At 38.4% G+C, this 16,440-nt stretch overlaps 1 protein-coding gene across 2 annotated transcripts; it reads left to right on the top strand.

Moving 5' to 3' along the window:
* The first annotated feature begins 11,492 nt into the window (after positions 1-11,492).
* Positions 11,493-15,991, top strand: LOC131323865 (zinc finger CCCH domain-containing protein 30-like). Of its 2 annotated transcripts, none has more exons than XM_058355708.1 (2): positions 11,493-11,884; positions 13,196-15,991. In XM_058355708.1, exon 2 carries the CDS (start codon positions 13,219-13,221, stop codon positions 15,364-15,366), a length of 2,148 nt encoding a protein of 715 aa, XP_058211691.1. In that variant the 5' UTR covers positions 11,493-11,884; positions 13,196-13,218; the 3' UTR covers positions 15,367-15,991. The 2 variants fall into 2 exon arrangements, with proteins under 2 accessions (XP_058211691.1, XP_058211697.1); XM_058355714.1 differs by having other exon boundaries at positions 11,496-11,888.
* The last annotated feature ends 449 nt before the right edge of the window (positions 15,992-16,440 follow it).

Raw genomic sequence — 16,440 nt, 5'->3', positions numbered from 1 at the left:
GGACATGCATTTTTTTTTCTTGGGTACGTAATCGGGACATGCAAATATTCGAGTATCCATCCCGGTCGTCTCTAACAGGATGATGTGCTTCAGCTCGTTTTGGCTTAATAATCTTGTATGATTTATTTTTGAATTTTTTTCGTCTTTGTTAGTTTTTTGTAAAATTTTTGTGGATAATGGTTCATCTCGGCGAGAGAAATTTAAAAGGTAAAAGATTATGATCAAAATCTTACGAAAGTTCATTAAAGACAAAAATAATTCGAAAGGGACAAATTTTTTGTATTATGTATGTCATTATTCAAAAAGAATTGTTTGGTTCGTGTTTTTTATTTTTTGATTCCTTTTGTCGAGATAAATTAATAATCCATGAAAAAATGACCAAAAACTAACAAACGATTCTTTTGAGCAAGAGAAAATAATCCAACTTAAATATTGTTAATCCAAAACAACCCGAAGTACATATGTGAGTAGCGTTCGAGTCTTGAGGGATTCATTTGTAACCTATTAAATAATATATATTTAGATCAAGATTCAATACTACGAATTTGCGTTCTGACGACGGAAAATTTGTTTTGCCTAATTAAATCGTGTTTGTCTCCATCAATATAATGTAGAGATAGGAAGTCCGTATGACTATACAACTGAATTATTTTTTTTTTTGCTTTAATTATTGGCCTCTCATTTGCATAAATTTATTAGTGTTTGACCTCATAATAAAAGGCTGGAATTGTGTGATTGGAGCATTATCGGAACATTCAAAAATGTAAAATATTGGTAATCCAAAATCCTGTGAGATGCTCATTTTTGGTTTTAAGTGCCAAAAGAATGAATAAATGAGGACGGATGGAGTAATATTTTACTCAATGAATAGACCTAACTATGATTGGATTTTGATGGGGGGGGAAAAAAAAAACTTGCCTTTATTAAGCTAAAACAAATAACCCTATAGTCCTATGGTTTTGTCTCAGATAAAAAATAAAACAAAAAAGTAAAACAAATATCCGAGACGAAAAAAAGGGGTAAAACAAAGGGTAAATTCCGATGACTAACGTATGAAAATAACAATAAATCCCCTGTATTTTAATTTTGATTTCAATTCGACCAAACACGCAATGGAATCAACCAAATGTCCAAAAGCAGCTTATATTGACAGAAAGCAATACTAAAAAAACTTCAAAACGGAAGAAATAAAACCACTATCAACTCTCGATTTTTTTTATTCAAAATGATGTTGTTTATGGGCACACGCCCCTGAAAATTCCGTATGAAATCGGGTGCGTCTTTTTTGGAAAAGTGCGGCAAAACGCTTCGATTCAGAGTCGTCACTCAGGTTTTTGCGGTAAACCACCCAAGGAACCGAACTTGAAACACTTGCTACGTTTTGATTGGAAAAGATTTTGTAGACTGGTTCGTCTTTACCTTTGATACCTGACGTTCAGGAGCTAGGTTACGAGAAGGGAAGAGTTGTAAGGCAACCCTCTTTCCCAATCCGGAGTTGGATCTCTACTCGGGCATTTGTAAAATATTTGATTTTTTCTCTCATTAATCATTTTTTAGCCAGTTAGGGTGGGGGAACAGTTTAAATGGATTAAAACTGTAACATGTTGGCACGATGTGACAAACGACATGCTTTCTTATTGAAACAATTAATATAGATTGAAAACAGACTCCTGTGGAAGCTTTAAACAGATTGGAATACACTGTTCTGAAGTGATGTGAGTAGGAAGAAACCAGCATGCACTGATCGAGTCACTGCATGTTGATCCCACCTGTGTATGCCACTACTAGTCCAGTGTGCGCCAGTAAGCCTAATCCCACAGTTCTTATTTTCAACCCTCTGGACTCTGAAAATGACCGGTGCACACCCAGGACAAATCAAACAGTTCTATATACAAATATATACATATAGTAATAAACAGTTTGAATGGGCTCTGAGACCAAGAAAAGATAAAGCACCCTGTGAACAATGTGGGATAAAACAGAGGCCAATGCCTAGTTGCCATTCAATGGCTAACCACTAGACATAGATGAACTGGCGCACGCGGGTAGTAAACTACCATACGCTAGTTGTAATCTCTTATCCAGTGCTTGCCTTTACACTTTATGGATTTTGAGACATGTTCAGAAAGACCCCGGAGGCATTCCAAAGCAGCAGATATTAATATTTAAGAAAGTAAGATTAGCAAACTTTACTATGGAAAGCAGTAAACTGGTTATTTGGCATGCTCACAATGATATATGAACAATAAAACAGAAAACAACAAGACACCGATCCCCACACCAGTACTGCATGTACATCCATGACTGGCGTAGGCATACTTTGAATTGGCGTGCACCAATTCTAGCCATGCACGGTTTTGAAACCTTGCTAGTTTTAGGGCTAGGACTGGTATTGATTACCAGCCTTGACCCCGCCAACCTCCTCAAGGATCAGAACAGAGTACTGTCAAAGATGGCATACATTTGATTTTGAGTTTGTTGGAGTGATTGAGCTTTGAAATTATGGTTTTGATGGATGGATGAAAAATGTATACAGGTGGCAGGGTGAGTGAGAGTTGTTTATCACTTCCTTGACAAAGAACGATGAAGAACAAGAGGTTGAAATGGATGGAACTAGTAACTACGGCTTTTGAAGTTTGTAACCCTTTGCATATAAATGCAAGAGGGGTATTTATAAAGGAGGGAGAGGGAGGTAACCAGCTGAAATGGGCTGGTTAGCCTTGGTGTGCAAGTCTCCCATGCATTAAATGCAAGGGACAAGGTGATGGGGAGTTTGCATGAGAGAAAGGGAACATTCCATGTCCAAGATTACATCTCAGCCGATCAAACAGTGTACCGGATGGCACAAAAGTCTTGTAAACGTGGCTGAATAAAGGTGATGGGACTACATTTGACTGGCGTACGCCAATAGTGGACCTACGTGCCCGGGTCCAAGTCTGGTCAATGGTCAAAACCGACCGATGACTAACACGTGGCAGAGAATCAGCGCACGCCAGTTTGGTACCAACGTATGCAAGTAAGGTTTTGGAATTTTTGGGAGTTTCAAAATGCTCAAAGCTCAACCACTTATCATTCTCTGGGCGTTCTTGATCCGTTTCATCATCGAGGAATCAAAAACCGTAAGTAAACTAATCTGGACATTCAAGATGGGGTGTCTACATTATTTTACCCATTGATAGATATGTGATTTTGACCGATTCCATTACGTGTTTGGTCGAACCATTGTTATTTGGGATGTAGGTGAAATGAACATTGAAACCACATGGATTTATTGTTATTTCTCATGCATGAAGGGGTATTACAATTTAAGCTTACACAATTCATACAATTTTGAATTTGTCTCATCATAAAAGGCATTGTAATCCTTCACTTGACCTATTTAGATAATCAGAATCATTTGTATATCATAAAAGGCATTGTTATTTTTTTGAATTAAATGTGATATATTATGAGAGAATGACGTGTCTTGTAAAACGAAAAATAAGTACTTAAAAAATAAAAACCTTAGTGGAAAGGAGCCTGAATCTATTCATAGAATCGAAAAAAAAATGTCACAAAAAAATTTATTGTCATTAAAGAAAACCTCAAGGGTTGTCATTGAAATTGGGACCAGCGTGCTGCACGCCAAAACGACATCGTTTTGGCGTTATGTTGTGCCAAGTGTTTCAGCTAACAAGGACCTCATTTGGCTGCCTAGATTTCTACCATTTCAGATTATAGCCACAAAACAGAGTATTCCAAATTGCAAAGTGCACTAGGCAACAAATCAAAAATAAACAATTTCAAATGTAGCAACTGAAATTTGTCCCAATCTTCTCTAAATACCAAATGTATTCCACTGGGCACAAATCAAAACAAAGTATTCTAAACGTATCCTAGAGTTTTAATCAACTGGGCAAAACAATATCAACTGGGCAACCAAAGTTTTAATCCTCCACAAATCCTCACAACCAAAACAATTTCGCATGCTACCTCCCCAAAAAAGTATTCCAAAAAGGAGCGTCTAATGTTTATCCTTGGACATTCAAGTCAAAGATCGATGGTTTTGGCGAGAGGAGCAAGAGTCGATGAGGGATTAGGGAGAGATGTTAGGGTTTTTCTCTATTGATTAAGACGTCATCGTTCTATTTTATGGCTATAATCTGAAACGGCAAAAATTTGGGTAGTCAAAGGGGGCCCTTGTTTTTTTTTATTTTTTATCCTCAAAGATGCCTCGCGGGCTTGCATTAATATCAAACTCCAAAGCAGATACAAGATTTAAAAGGGGGTTACCAATCCAATTTAAAGGAAGAGAATTACATAAAGCAAGAGCAGCTAAGACATGGGGGGCTTTGTTGGCTGTCCTCCTGACCCAGTTAAAAGAAAAATTACCCTCTTCGGCGAGATTACGAATATCCAACACCACGGCCCTAGAGTCCCACGGCGGAACCAATTCAGAGACGCTAAGGAGGATGGCCTGCTTATTGTCCGACTCGATCTCCACTCCTGACAGCCCCAAGTTGAGGGCCAGAATGCAAGCGTCTCTGATTGCCAGGAGTTCTCCACAGAAGCTGGAGCACGACTTCATTGTTCTAGCAAAACCATCAAGAACTATTCCCCTGCAATTCCGCAGAACTCCTGCTATTCTACCTTCTCCCTTGCTCCTCGGCAGAGCCGCATCACAATTAATCTTGAAAGAACCAGAGTCCGGAGCCCTCCAGTGGTGTGAACCATCCTGGGTAGTTGGGTTATCCATGTGGACTTGGGAAATCTCAGAACAGGATGAATTCTCCAAACTACTAAATCTAATATTTGCCAACGTTTCCAAAGGGTTAACTGACTTACCCTTGAAAATAAACTCATTCCTTGCCTTCCAAATGTTCCACCCAATCATGGCTGCACGACCTAAGAGATTCGTTGCCTCCTTACTGCTTAATTTGTCCACAATCTCTGTTGTCCATTTCAGAGTAGAGGCATGACCTCCTAATTCACCCAACGGCTTTATATTGCTACCAAACCAGACAGCTCTTGTCCATGGGCAGGCGAAAAGAAGATGTTCCACTGATTCCACCTCCGTATGTCACATTGGCCAACATTTGGTAAGGGAGCATTTGCGTTTGAAAAGATTCTCCTTTGTTGCCAAATTGTTCCTGCAAGCTCACCACCAAAAGCACTTTATTTTGTTCGGAACTTTCATTTTCCATAAACACTTCCATACTTCTTTGTCAGGCTTGAAAGAGGATTCAGGAGTATCGCATGCTTTGCTCAAGATCTGACTGTGGGCTATATGGTAACCTGACTTAACAGAGTAAATTCCATTGGAGTTAAAGTGCCATACAAGCTGGTCCTCCCTATCTCTCACAGGAAGAGGAATGTTGAGAATTGCTTCCAGCTCCTCCTGGCTAACCTCCCCTGCCAGCTTCTGCTTATCCCAGGTCCCCCTTCTCGGGTCAATAGGGTCCAACACCTTCTCAATGGTACTTCCGGGAGATTTAGTTGTAGAAATCTTGAAGCCTGGGAGAGAGGGAATCCAAGCATCCCCCCAAAAATCCGTGTTCCTTCCATTTTGAATCTGCCACCTTAAACCTTTTAGCAAGAGTTGTCTACCATGAAGAAGACTAAGCCAGACCCAAGACGCTCTACTACCCCTTGCAGCATGCAGAAAAGAAGAATTAGGAAAGTAAATCCCTTTTAGAATTCTAGCCCAGTATGCATGAGGGTTCATCACCAATCTCCATCCTTGTCTTGCCAACATGGCCTCATTGAAGGCTCTATAGTTACGAAATCTCATTCCTCCTTGCTCCTTTCTTTCTGACAACTTATCCCAAGCCACCCAATTTATCAAAGGGGGCCCTTGTTGGCTTAAACACTTGGCACAACGTTATTTTGGCGCGCAGCACGCACTATGCAGCACGGTCCTCGGGTTCGTGAAATTGAACCTAAACCAAATAAACAAGGAAAAACTAGTAGTAGTCTCAGGTACCGTTCCAGAAACCTTCTTAAAAAATAAGCAGCTTATTTCACATTTTCAAACTAAAAAATAAAGTAAATGATAAATATTTTTTCAATTTTTTTTACATCATATAAAAGATCTCATCGAGATCTTCCAAACAAGATCTATATTGTATATTTTTAGATTTCAATAAGCTCATAATTTTTAAGCTTGAAATTACCTTCTTAAAAAATAAGGGCTTTTTTCCGGAACCTCAAACCTTTAGAGCAAGTTTACCAGTCATTAGGTAAAAAAAAAATGGTGAACAATACACATTTTTTCATTTTACTAGATGTGGCAATTTCAGCTCATATTTCTTAACCCGCCCAAATCCGCCAACTTGTAACCCAACCCGCCTATATTGTGTAATGGGTTGATAGTGGATTTAATATGGGCTAGAATTAAAAATGGTCCAACACCCTTTTTCTCTCTCGCCTACACTCTCTCCCATCTTCTCTGATTCTCTCACTGCAACCAATCCAATTCACCCATCTCTCTCTCTCTCTCTCTCTCTCTCTCTCTCTCTGTGTGTGTTTCTGCAACAAAACTCAAAAAGTAACGCACTAGATTTAGGGTGGGTTTGAATTTAAAAGAAAAGTGGCTTATTTTTGTCCTTATTTGAATTTTTTTTGCATTTATTAATTTTGCGTCAATTTTTTGTGATTTAATGATTCGTCTCGACGAGAAGAATCGAAAAAGTAAATTCTTTTATCGAAACTCATAATTTTTTTTCAAAAAGACAAAAATAATACAGTATAATTACAAGACCAATCCCTTGAGCTCCTCTCCCTCTTTTGAGTTTTTTTTCGTTTTGTCCTTATTCAACTTTTTCTGCATTTGTCGTTTTGCCACAAGTATTTTATGATTTTTGATTCGCTCCAATCTGAAAAGTAAAAAATTATGACTTTTACCCAAATATTTTTGAAAAACATCCAAGATAAAGCCCAAAAAGCCGGTTGTTGGGATTTATCTTGAATATTACAAAAAATATTAAGGTAAAAGTAAAAAAAAAAATACTTTTTTGATTCTCTTGTCGAGACGAACTAATATGGATAAAAAGTTTGTCGCAAAATAAACAAATACAAAAAAATTGAATAGAGCCAAAAAAAAGTCACTTGAATTTTTAATCCAAACGTAAGCGGTGGCTTCGGCAAACGCAATGAAGATTGAAATTGTACAATCGGTGCAATCTTCGCCTTCTAGACAATTCTCTTATGCAGCCTCTGACTTCTCGTCGAAGTTACATTACTGTTTAGAAATGTAATAAAAAAAAAAAAAAATCTGATTTTTTAAAGCTTTTTTAGTCACTAATTGCTTCATTTTTATTCAAAAAAATGAGTTTTAATCATAAAATTTTACTTTTATGAATCCTCTTATTGAGACAAATCAGGAAATTGGGGGGAGGAAAACTAGTCGGGGTCGGGTTTGGATTGACCCATATTCAACCCAACCCGTTTCGACTCATATTCGACCCGCCTATATTTGACCCACAATCCGTTTCAATCCGCCCACACCCGCCCGTTTGCCACATCTACATTTTACTTTTTTGATTATCCTCTACATTTTACTTACCCACATTTCTTTCAACACTGCACCAACACTATTTATTTAACCTATTCTCTATTAAAATATTAGTATTACTTTTATTTCCTTTTTCCTTTTAATTTATGTTTTTTTCCATCTTTCCCATTCTAGATTTGTGTTTGAAGGCCTAATTCCCTGAAGTGCAATTTTGTTCACCCTCCTTAAAAGAGGATGAATATTACCCTCCCTCTTATTAGTTGAAATGATGTAGATCCCACCATAAAGTGATATAATACTTACTATGCAATACACTTTTCGGTAAGTATGACATCACTTTATGGTGGGACTCATGTCATTTCAACAAATAGGAAAGCGAGGGTAATGTTTACCCTCTCAAATTTTTAATTTTTTTTGAAAGATCACTTTTACCCTCTCAAATGAAGGGCGAACAAAACTCAACTCAATTCCCTGACACCCAGACTCAACCCAATGCCACTCAATTCCCTTGCACCTAGATTCGAGACGTTCACTACGGCACAAATCCTCCATCCAATTCCATGTTTTGAATTCTTTGTAATGCTTACTGTACAATACACTTTTTGGTAAGCATGACATCACTTTATGGTGAGACTCATATCATTTCAACAAATAAGAAAGAGAGGGTAATATTTACCCTCTCAAATTTATTTTTTTTTTTTGAAAGATCACTTTTACCTTGTCAAAGGGCGAACAAAACTCAACTCAATTACCTGATACCCAAACTCAACCCAATGCCACTCAATTCCCTTGCACCGAGATTCGAGACTTTCACTATGGCACAAATCCTCCATCCAATTCCATGTTTTGAATTCTTTGTAAGAACTCAGAATCTCACCAAAATTTCAAACCTCTAAATTTTTTCTAAACTCTTCCAATTAACAAGAACTAGATTTCATTCTCAGACTCGCCCTAGATTTTTACACCCCTAATGTTTTGCTCCAAAATAGAAGAAGTGAAGATTAAACCTGTTATTGAATTGAATGGAAGATGAATGGCTACTGAAGAAACCAAGAAACTCCAATTCAGAAATGGTGCTAAAGGATGGAGCTTTGTTCTTGCAGAAGAAGAAAAAACTAAGGGGAGAGAGAGAGAGAGAGTAATAGGTTGCTTTTCAACGGTGCTTCGCTTCTTTTATCGAAGTACTGCAGCAAAATGCACTCTACCGGAAGGTTTACAGAAGCTACTGCATGTGAACTTTTCTCATTTTCAATAGGTAAAGTAGCTAAAAAGCTTTTTTTACCCGATCTGATGTACTTGCTTTTACCAACCATTTTCAAGAGGGGAAAAAACCCTCTACCAACCGTTAAAAAAAACAAAAACTCTGCTCCGTTGCCATTGGTCAGTGGGCTTTTTTTACCGAGTTTCACGACTAAAAAAAAAAGAAATTGAATCCTCTCCGCTCCCTCACCTGACATATTTAGATATTCAGAATCGTTTGTTTATTAGACCTCGTTAAGGATATTACTAGTTGTGAAAAAACTTTTCTTGGTCAAATATCATTTGTCATATTTTGCGAAAACAAAAATCTTCTGTACCTTAAAAAAAATGTACTTCGTTTTACCAAACTTATTTTTTCCTTTTAGACGATGTAAATATGTTTGCAAAAAGAAAAGAAAAGAAGCAATAATCGATGAAAAATCAGTTCTGAAACGACAACGGATAACGGGCTCGATCGTTAAAGTGAATCCGGAGAGTGCCTAAAGTTAGCCGGAACAGGAGGAGCCAAAACCCAAATTGAATATCTGCCCTGACATCTACCAGTACGCTCCATCAAAGCCTCCGATTGGCGGACACCACTCCGCCCTTTCCAATCCACTTTAATCTACCCCACGCTTCCGCTTCTCCCACCTCTTTAACCGGTCACCGCACCTTCTCTCCCCTCACCTACTCCCAAGCTTTTCAACGTTAGCGGACATCACTCTTATGCCTCGTTTGATAACAGTGATAGATGGATGAGATTTGTAAGGAGATGAAATTAAGATTGAGATTGGTAATGAGAATGGATTGGTAATGAGAAAGAATTGATAATGAATATGTTTGTTTAGGATAAGATTAAGATTGCGATTGATAATGAGAATAGATTGGTAATGAGAAGGAATTGATAATGAATACGTTTGTTTAGGATGAGATTAGATGATGGGATTTGATTGATAGAAGAAATTGGTAATGAGAATGGGTTGGAATTGGATTACGAATACCAAGTTTCAAGAAATATTAGCAATACCCCCTATGGGCTGAATTGTTTATCCCATGAAACTACCAATCCGGACCAATTTTGAAAATCAAACAAAGTACTACTAATATCATCACCTTAGCAATGCAATCACAATCTCCAATCCGTTTATCAAATGGGCCCTAATGTTCTTGCTTGCAATTCTCACTTTGGATTTGTGCTTTTAAGTCTTGCACCCATGAATTTCAATTATTTGGGAGGCTTTTGATAGATGTTTTTACATTCGCACTCTTGCAGTAGCCCGCACAGATTTAGGCCTTGTTTCCGCTAAACTAAGTGGGTGTTTAGGGAAATTTTTTTGTTGATTTTGAAATTCTAGTTTTTTAAAATCAGTTTGGAGTGTTCACCAAAAATGTTAGATAAAAGATTCTCGAATTCTTCTGTAGAATACCTAGAAAAAGAATGAAATTTCTAAAAATTCGAAAACTGGGTGTCGGTAACCTCTAGGAGTAAAAGCTAATTTTCAACTTTTTAAAGTAAAAAGTACCAATTTTTACCGTAACTTAATCATAATTTCACAGTTATGGTAAACATGTTTATCTGCTTCTACTAAAATTTAAAATATAGAATCTGCATCAGAATATGAAGCTAGAATCTAAGATATGTATCCACAGCTTTCGTAAATGCACTCTAAAAGTTGTAGTACTTGTCTTCATTCAAAAAAAAAAAAAATTGTTTGTTAGTTTTGTCCTAAATTTTTACTACGTAAATTATTGGTTCGTATTGACGGGAGAAATTAAAAAAATAAAAAATTATGACATTTACCTAATATTTTTTCAAAATATCCAAGAAAAAATTGAAAAAGCGACGAATTAATAATCTATAAAAATTTGGCGCAAAACTAAAACATGAATTTTTTTAAATAAAGATAAAACGGATATACTCAAATACTACAACTTTTAGTTTGGTAAAAACAAGCATTTTCGCCTCTATCTATCTATCTATCTATCTCGAACGAACGAACGAATGAAACTCTAGCCGTCACATTAACATTTCTTCTCCCTTCCCCTCCATCGGGTTTCACAATCCTAATACGGTGGTGGGAGGGGAAGGTTATGGTACTAGTTATCAATCTCTCTTTTTTCTAGTCCTTGGTTTGTTTTTCTTGCGTCTCTTCAGATCAACGACTTATGGTCAAATTTGTGAGAGTTTTGTCTCTTCTTTTTGTGAGAGTTTTTAGTTTTGTCTTTGAGCGAATATTACATCCACAGATCAGATTATTTTCAGATGATGTTGCTTCATGGTATCTGTGTCAACAATGTTCTACTACCCCATATGATGTCTTTGTTAGAGCAACTCATAGTGACTTGTCAAATCTGTAACTTTGGGAGTTCATTGGTGCGTTCATATTTGTTTGAAAATTCGTCTAATCGTCTGGGTAGTTGTTGTCTTTTTTTTCTTGGCTAGCATTTTATCTTTTTCTTAGAATTGCAAAAAAATATAAAATTTCAGCAGAATGTGCGTCAAGTGATGCCTAGGTTAGAATGAAAGACATCAACAACCATGTTCTTATCTCGTTTTGTATCTTTAGATGCTTAACTCAGCTTTGTCTAAGATATTTGTAATGAATTCCGTATTTTTAGTGCAACTTACGTCAATACAACTTTTTACTTTTTGTAAAAAAAAAAAAAACAAGCAGCTGCATTTGCTTTCAATGCCTCAGCCGGTTCCCGGTCGCCCCCTCCAAAAGGCTTTTTAACATGTCGAGTGAATTCCGGGTGAATTCCCATACCATCTCTCTCTCTCTCTCTCTCTCTCTCTCTCTCTCTCTCTCCCTCCTGTAGTGCGTGTTAAAAATACAACAAATCCCACTCAAATTAAACCACTGTTTTTCCATTTCATTTCATCTGAATTTCGAACAGAACTTCTTCTCTCTCTCTCTCTCTCTCTCTCTTTAGCGCATGCACTTGGAGTGCTCCCCCGTCGATGGAGTCGTCGCCGTCGCAGTCGCGGTGGACTGGTTTCTGCCGCCGTTCCGAGGCCGCGCTTCCAGCTCTCTGTTCGTGCTTCGCTAATCGTTGAATAAGATACATGGATACAGGAGCTCAGGACATGCTCTTTGGATTTTGATTGGTCTTGCTTGATTTTCTCTTCGCCATTTCAGGCTCTGGAAATCAGTAAGTACGTTTTATGTGCGAGCGCAGTTATACGAATTTTGTTGAATGCTTGATGTTATCTGATCTTTTGAGTTGAATTGTCGTCTCCACTGTGGCCGTGCGCTCGTGCTCTTAATATTCGTTCTCATAAATTTTAGTAATACGAGATATTCTTAAAAGACGCGTTCATGTTCGCGCTTCAGCCTTAGCACGCCCGCAGTAGGTGTCTTATTAGTCCGTGAGTGTTGTGCCTGGAGTAGTTTATTTCTCATCGATTTTCACGTTAAGCTGTGCAGTCCGATGACTCGATCAAAGCTGTTGATGTTCTTTTTGTTCTTTTCAGACAAGATATTTTTGTCCTATGCTGTGTCCGAAATGAGATTTTGAACTCAATCAAAGTTGTTTTGCTCAGAACATGTCCAATGACATTGGGGAGGCTTGCTTTTCTATTCTATTCTAACTTCTAGTACTTTTTTTTTCCGTGCTTACTTTTCCATTTTTGAATTTTAAATTACAAATTTTCCTTATCTGGGTACTAGTCCAGTATGGTATACGTGAATTCCTGCGTGCTATTTTTTTTATCCGAATATGGGAAATGGTGGTTTTTATGGGGAGTCCGTGTGGTGATTTTTTTTTCCTTACCATTTTCGCTTGTTTTCTAGTTTTTGTTTTATGTTGATTTAAATACCCCTTGAGATGCGTTACTAAATGGGTATTGCCGCCGCTCGTCTTCCTAATCTTTTGGTTCCTTTTTGCCTTTTGGAAGAGTTTCCTACAACTTGTTTGCGAGCTTCTTCTCATTCCCTCTATTATTGGTAACTGTTGTTTTTGATAGTTTAAATAATGTTTTTTTCTTTTATTTTGCTCTGTTCTTTGTCAAATGGGTTATAACCTTAGATTGAGTTCTATTATTATTTTTCAAATCTAACATAAGATTATCATTGAATTACATGTCAAACACAAATTAATATTCGTATTTTTATCAACAGCGATGCAGGTGATGGGTTTATGAATACATGCTGTGTATCTGTGTCTTTATGTATTGATTTGTTAGGAATCATTGCTTGAGATGCTTTTGTTATCTCTTTTTATATTTTTGTTAGCGTGTATGATTAGCATAAGTATTCTCTATTTTATTACTATCTGATTGGAGAATTGATGCTGGAGAATCATTATTTGTATCTTTATTCCTCCCAGAGATAATGATTCTGCTAGATTAGAATATTCGGGTTTGAGATTGGATATATTGTGGTTGATTATATGGATTTTCTGTAGGTGACATCTTTTTTTGTTAACAATTTCTGACAATGGGTTTGTTTATTTTTGGTTCAGATTGATTTCCAGTTAACTGAAGCATGTGTAGTGGTCCGGAGACGTTAAATCCTGAGACTCCGGTACCTACTTCTTCCCCCAAGTGTGCAAACTTAACAACAGATATGAGTAACCTAACCAAAGCACCAAAGGCAGAAACATCGTTCTCAAGTCTGCTTGAACTTGCTGCAGACAATGACATTGAAGGATTCAAGCAATCAATTTTTCGCATTGCTTCAGAAATCAATGACATGGGACTCTGGTACGGTCGTCAGAGATCATCAAGACAGATGTTACTAGAGCATCGAACTCCATTAATGGTTGCTTCCACATACGGTAGCGTTGATGTTGTGAAACTAATACTCTCTTTTTCCGAGGCGGATGTAAATGTTTCCTGCGGCCCGGATGAGAGCACTGCCCTTCACTGTGCTGCATCCAGTGGGTCTGTAAATGCAGTTGATGTTGTAAAGTTGTTATTACTTGCTGGTGCAGATCGCAATTCCACTGATGCCACTGGTCATCGCCCTATTGATGTTATTGTTTCTCCTCCAGAACTTCCAGAACTAAAGCATGCCCTTCAATTGCTCCTCAGAAGTGATGATTATGATCATCTAGAGGACACAAAGATCTCCTTTGCTGGCGAAAAATCTAATTCACCACCCCTTTCATCATCCCCGGAGAATGGTCCCTTGTCCTTTGCTGTGGACTCAACATCATCTATAACCCTAGAACAAAACCATTCTAGGGTTAGTGATATTCATGCATCTTCTGTTGCTCCGGAGAAGAAAGAATACCCAATTGACCCTTCTCTTCCTGACATCAAGAATAGTGTGTATTCCACTGACGAATTCAGGATGTTCTCATTCAAAATCCGTCCTTGTTCGCGAGCCTACTCTCACGATTGGACTGAATGCCCTTTTGTTCATCCTGGCGAAAATGCCCGAAGAAGGGACCCACGGAAGTTTCACTACAGTTGTGTGCCTTGTCCAGATTTTCGCAAGGGTCAATGCAGGCGTGGCGACCTGTGCGAATATGCTCATGGGGTTTTTGAGTGCTGGTTACACCCAGCGCAGTATAGGACCCGCCTGTGCAAAGACGGCACAGGTTGCTCACGCCGTGTCTGTTTCTTTGCGCACACATCTGAGGAACTCCGCCCTTTATATATGTCCACTGGATCTGCCATTCCATCCCCTCGATCATCCGCTTCTGCTGCTTCTGTCATGGATATGGCTGTGGCATTGAGCCTTTTGCCTGGTTCTCCCTCAGCTGTATCCCCTTCTGGGAATTCTATGATGCACCCATCTGTTGCTTGGCCTCAGCCAAATATTCCTACTTTGCATCTTCCAGGAAGCAATTTCCAATCAAGCCGTCTGAGATCATCCTTTAACGCTAGGGACATTCCATCGGAGGAGCTCAATATGCTGCTAGATTTTGAAGCTCAGCAACAGCAGCAGCTCTTTAATGATATGTCATACTTCAATACTTCCTCCACCAAGCTACTACCCATTCGCGCAAAAAACCTTAGTCCTTCAAACCTTGATGAGCTTTTTTCCTCGGAGGTCTCATCTCCTCGATATTCTGATCAGGTTGCTGCTGGTTCAACTGTGTTCTCTCCATCACATAAATCTATGGTTCTGAATCCTTTTCAGCAACAACAGAACGTTTTATCTCCTATGAGCGTGAATGCATACTCTGCAAACAATGTGGATCATCAACCCTTTGGTCATTCACCATACCATGTTTCATCATCATCTGGGAGGATGTCACCTAGAGGCATTGAGCCGCAATCCCCTTTTAGCCCTCGGCTATCTACTCTTGGAACCTGTCTTCCTCGTAATCTTGGTTCGGATCTTGGATCAAATGGTGGAGGGATTGTTGGATCTCCTGTGAGTTCTTTGTCCAATTGGGATTCCCCGAATGGGAAGTTGGATTGGTCTGTTAATGGAGATGAACTGGCTCGAGTACGTAGATCATTTTCTAGCGGGCATAATGGGGAGGAGCCTGACCTGTCATGGGTTCAGTCATTGGTGAAAGAATCACCACCTGACAACAAAGAAACTCTGAGTGTACCGGTCTCATCGGTTGCCCCATCATCGGCTGAGGGTTCTGAACTGAACCCTAATGAAAATCTTGATCATGCAGTTTTGGGAGCATGGCTAGAGCAGATGCAGCTTGATCAAATTGTTGCTTAGTAACGGTGTAATGATGTTACTGGGGAAGATCAGCAGAGTTTGGCTACATAACCAGTCGGTGACGTTGTGAAGGTTAAGAAGCTTACCTTAGGATTAAGAGGAATGGAAAATTCATCTTAACTATTTATTATTGTTATTGTTTCAGCAATCAGGAAAGGATAAGAAAGCTTATCTGGGTCGATTGCAAACATCTGGCTCAGTTTAGGTACTTTTTCCTTCCCCTGATTTTGAAATTTACATCTGCAATTTTTTTCCATGTAGTTTCTTGATTCATAAAATAACTTAAAAATGTTTCATTGGAACTTGGAATCCTGGGCGCCTTCTGCATATTTTTAGCTTGATATTAACCTACTATTGTCATCTCAGATGAATTTCTTATTGAGGGTTGAATAGCATTCAAGGGGTTTTTATCTTACTTGTCTTTTTGTTCTCTCCACTGGTCCTTTTGACTATGTCTCTCATAACCTACGGAGGAGGGAAGAAATTGGGTTGCTGATGTGTTCCACTTGTGAATGAATTATAGTTGGGGCAGAAAGTGACTTGGGTTGTGGGGGCATTAGGTTCTTTGATGATGTAAACATTGAACTAAAAGTTTACTGGTATTGTAAAATTGTTCAATTGTCCATATCTCTTGTCAATTTTTGGCTGTCTTCTCATTTACTTTACTTTTCTCCTTTTCCATGTGTTTGTTTCTCCATCCTTGTTTCTTTAAAGCATGTGGAAAGATGGAATAGGTGGGATCCCCATAGTGGGGATAGTGGGTGGGAGGGAGGATTTTGGATTTGGGGGTAGTGGTGGTGGAAAAGGGGATTTCATTTGGATTCTTTCTCAGTCTTTCTTGATGCCTTGATGGGATTAAATGTGGGGAATGAAGTTCCTTCAACATGGTATCAGATGAGGAACAAACTTTTTCAGGGATAAGACACTTTAAGGTATCATGTACTCCAAACATTTTTTATGCCATTCCCACTTTTCCCTCAAGTGGTTGGGTCTTTATTGGAGTAGGTGATTCTTCATTTCAATTTTGCTTTGTGGGCCAGCTTACTGTGTTTTTTAGCGAGGGTTGGTCATGAT

The sequence above is a fragment of the Rhododendron vialii genome, chromosome 1a (assembly GCF_030253575.1).
Source record: "Rhododendron vialii isolate Sample 1 chromosome 1a, ASM3025357v1".
Lineage (NCBI taxonomy): Eukaryota > Viridiplantae > Streptophyta > Magnoliopsida > Ericales > Ericaceae > Rhododendron > Rhododendron vialii.
Note: the sequence above shows the minus strand (reverse complement) of the source record. Positions and strands in the feature narration are given on the sequence as shown.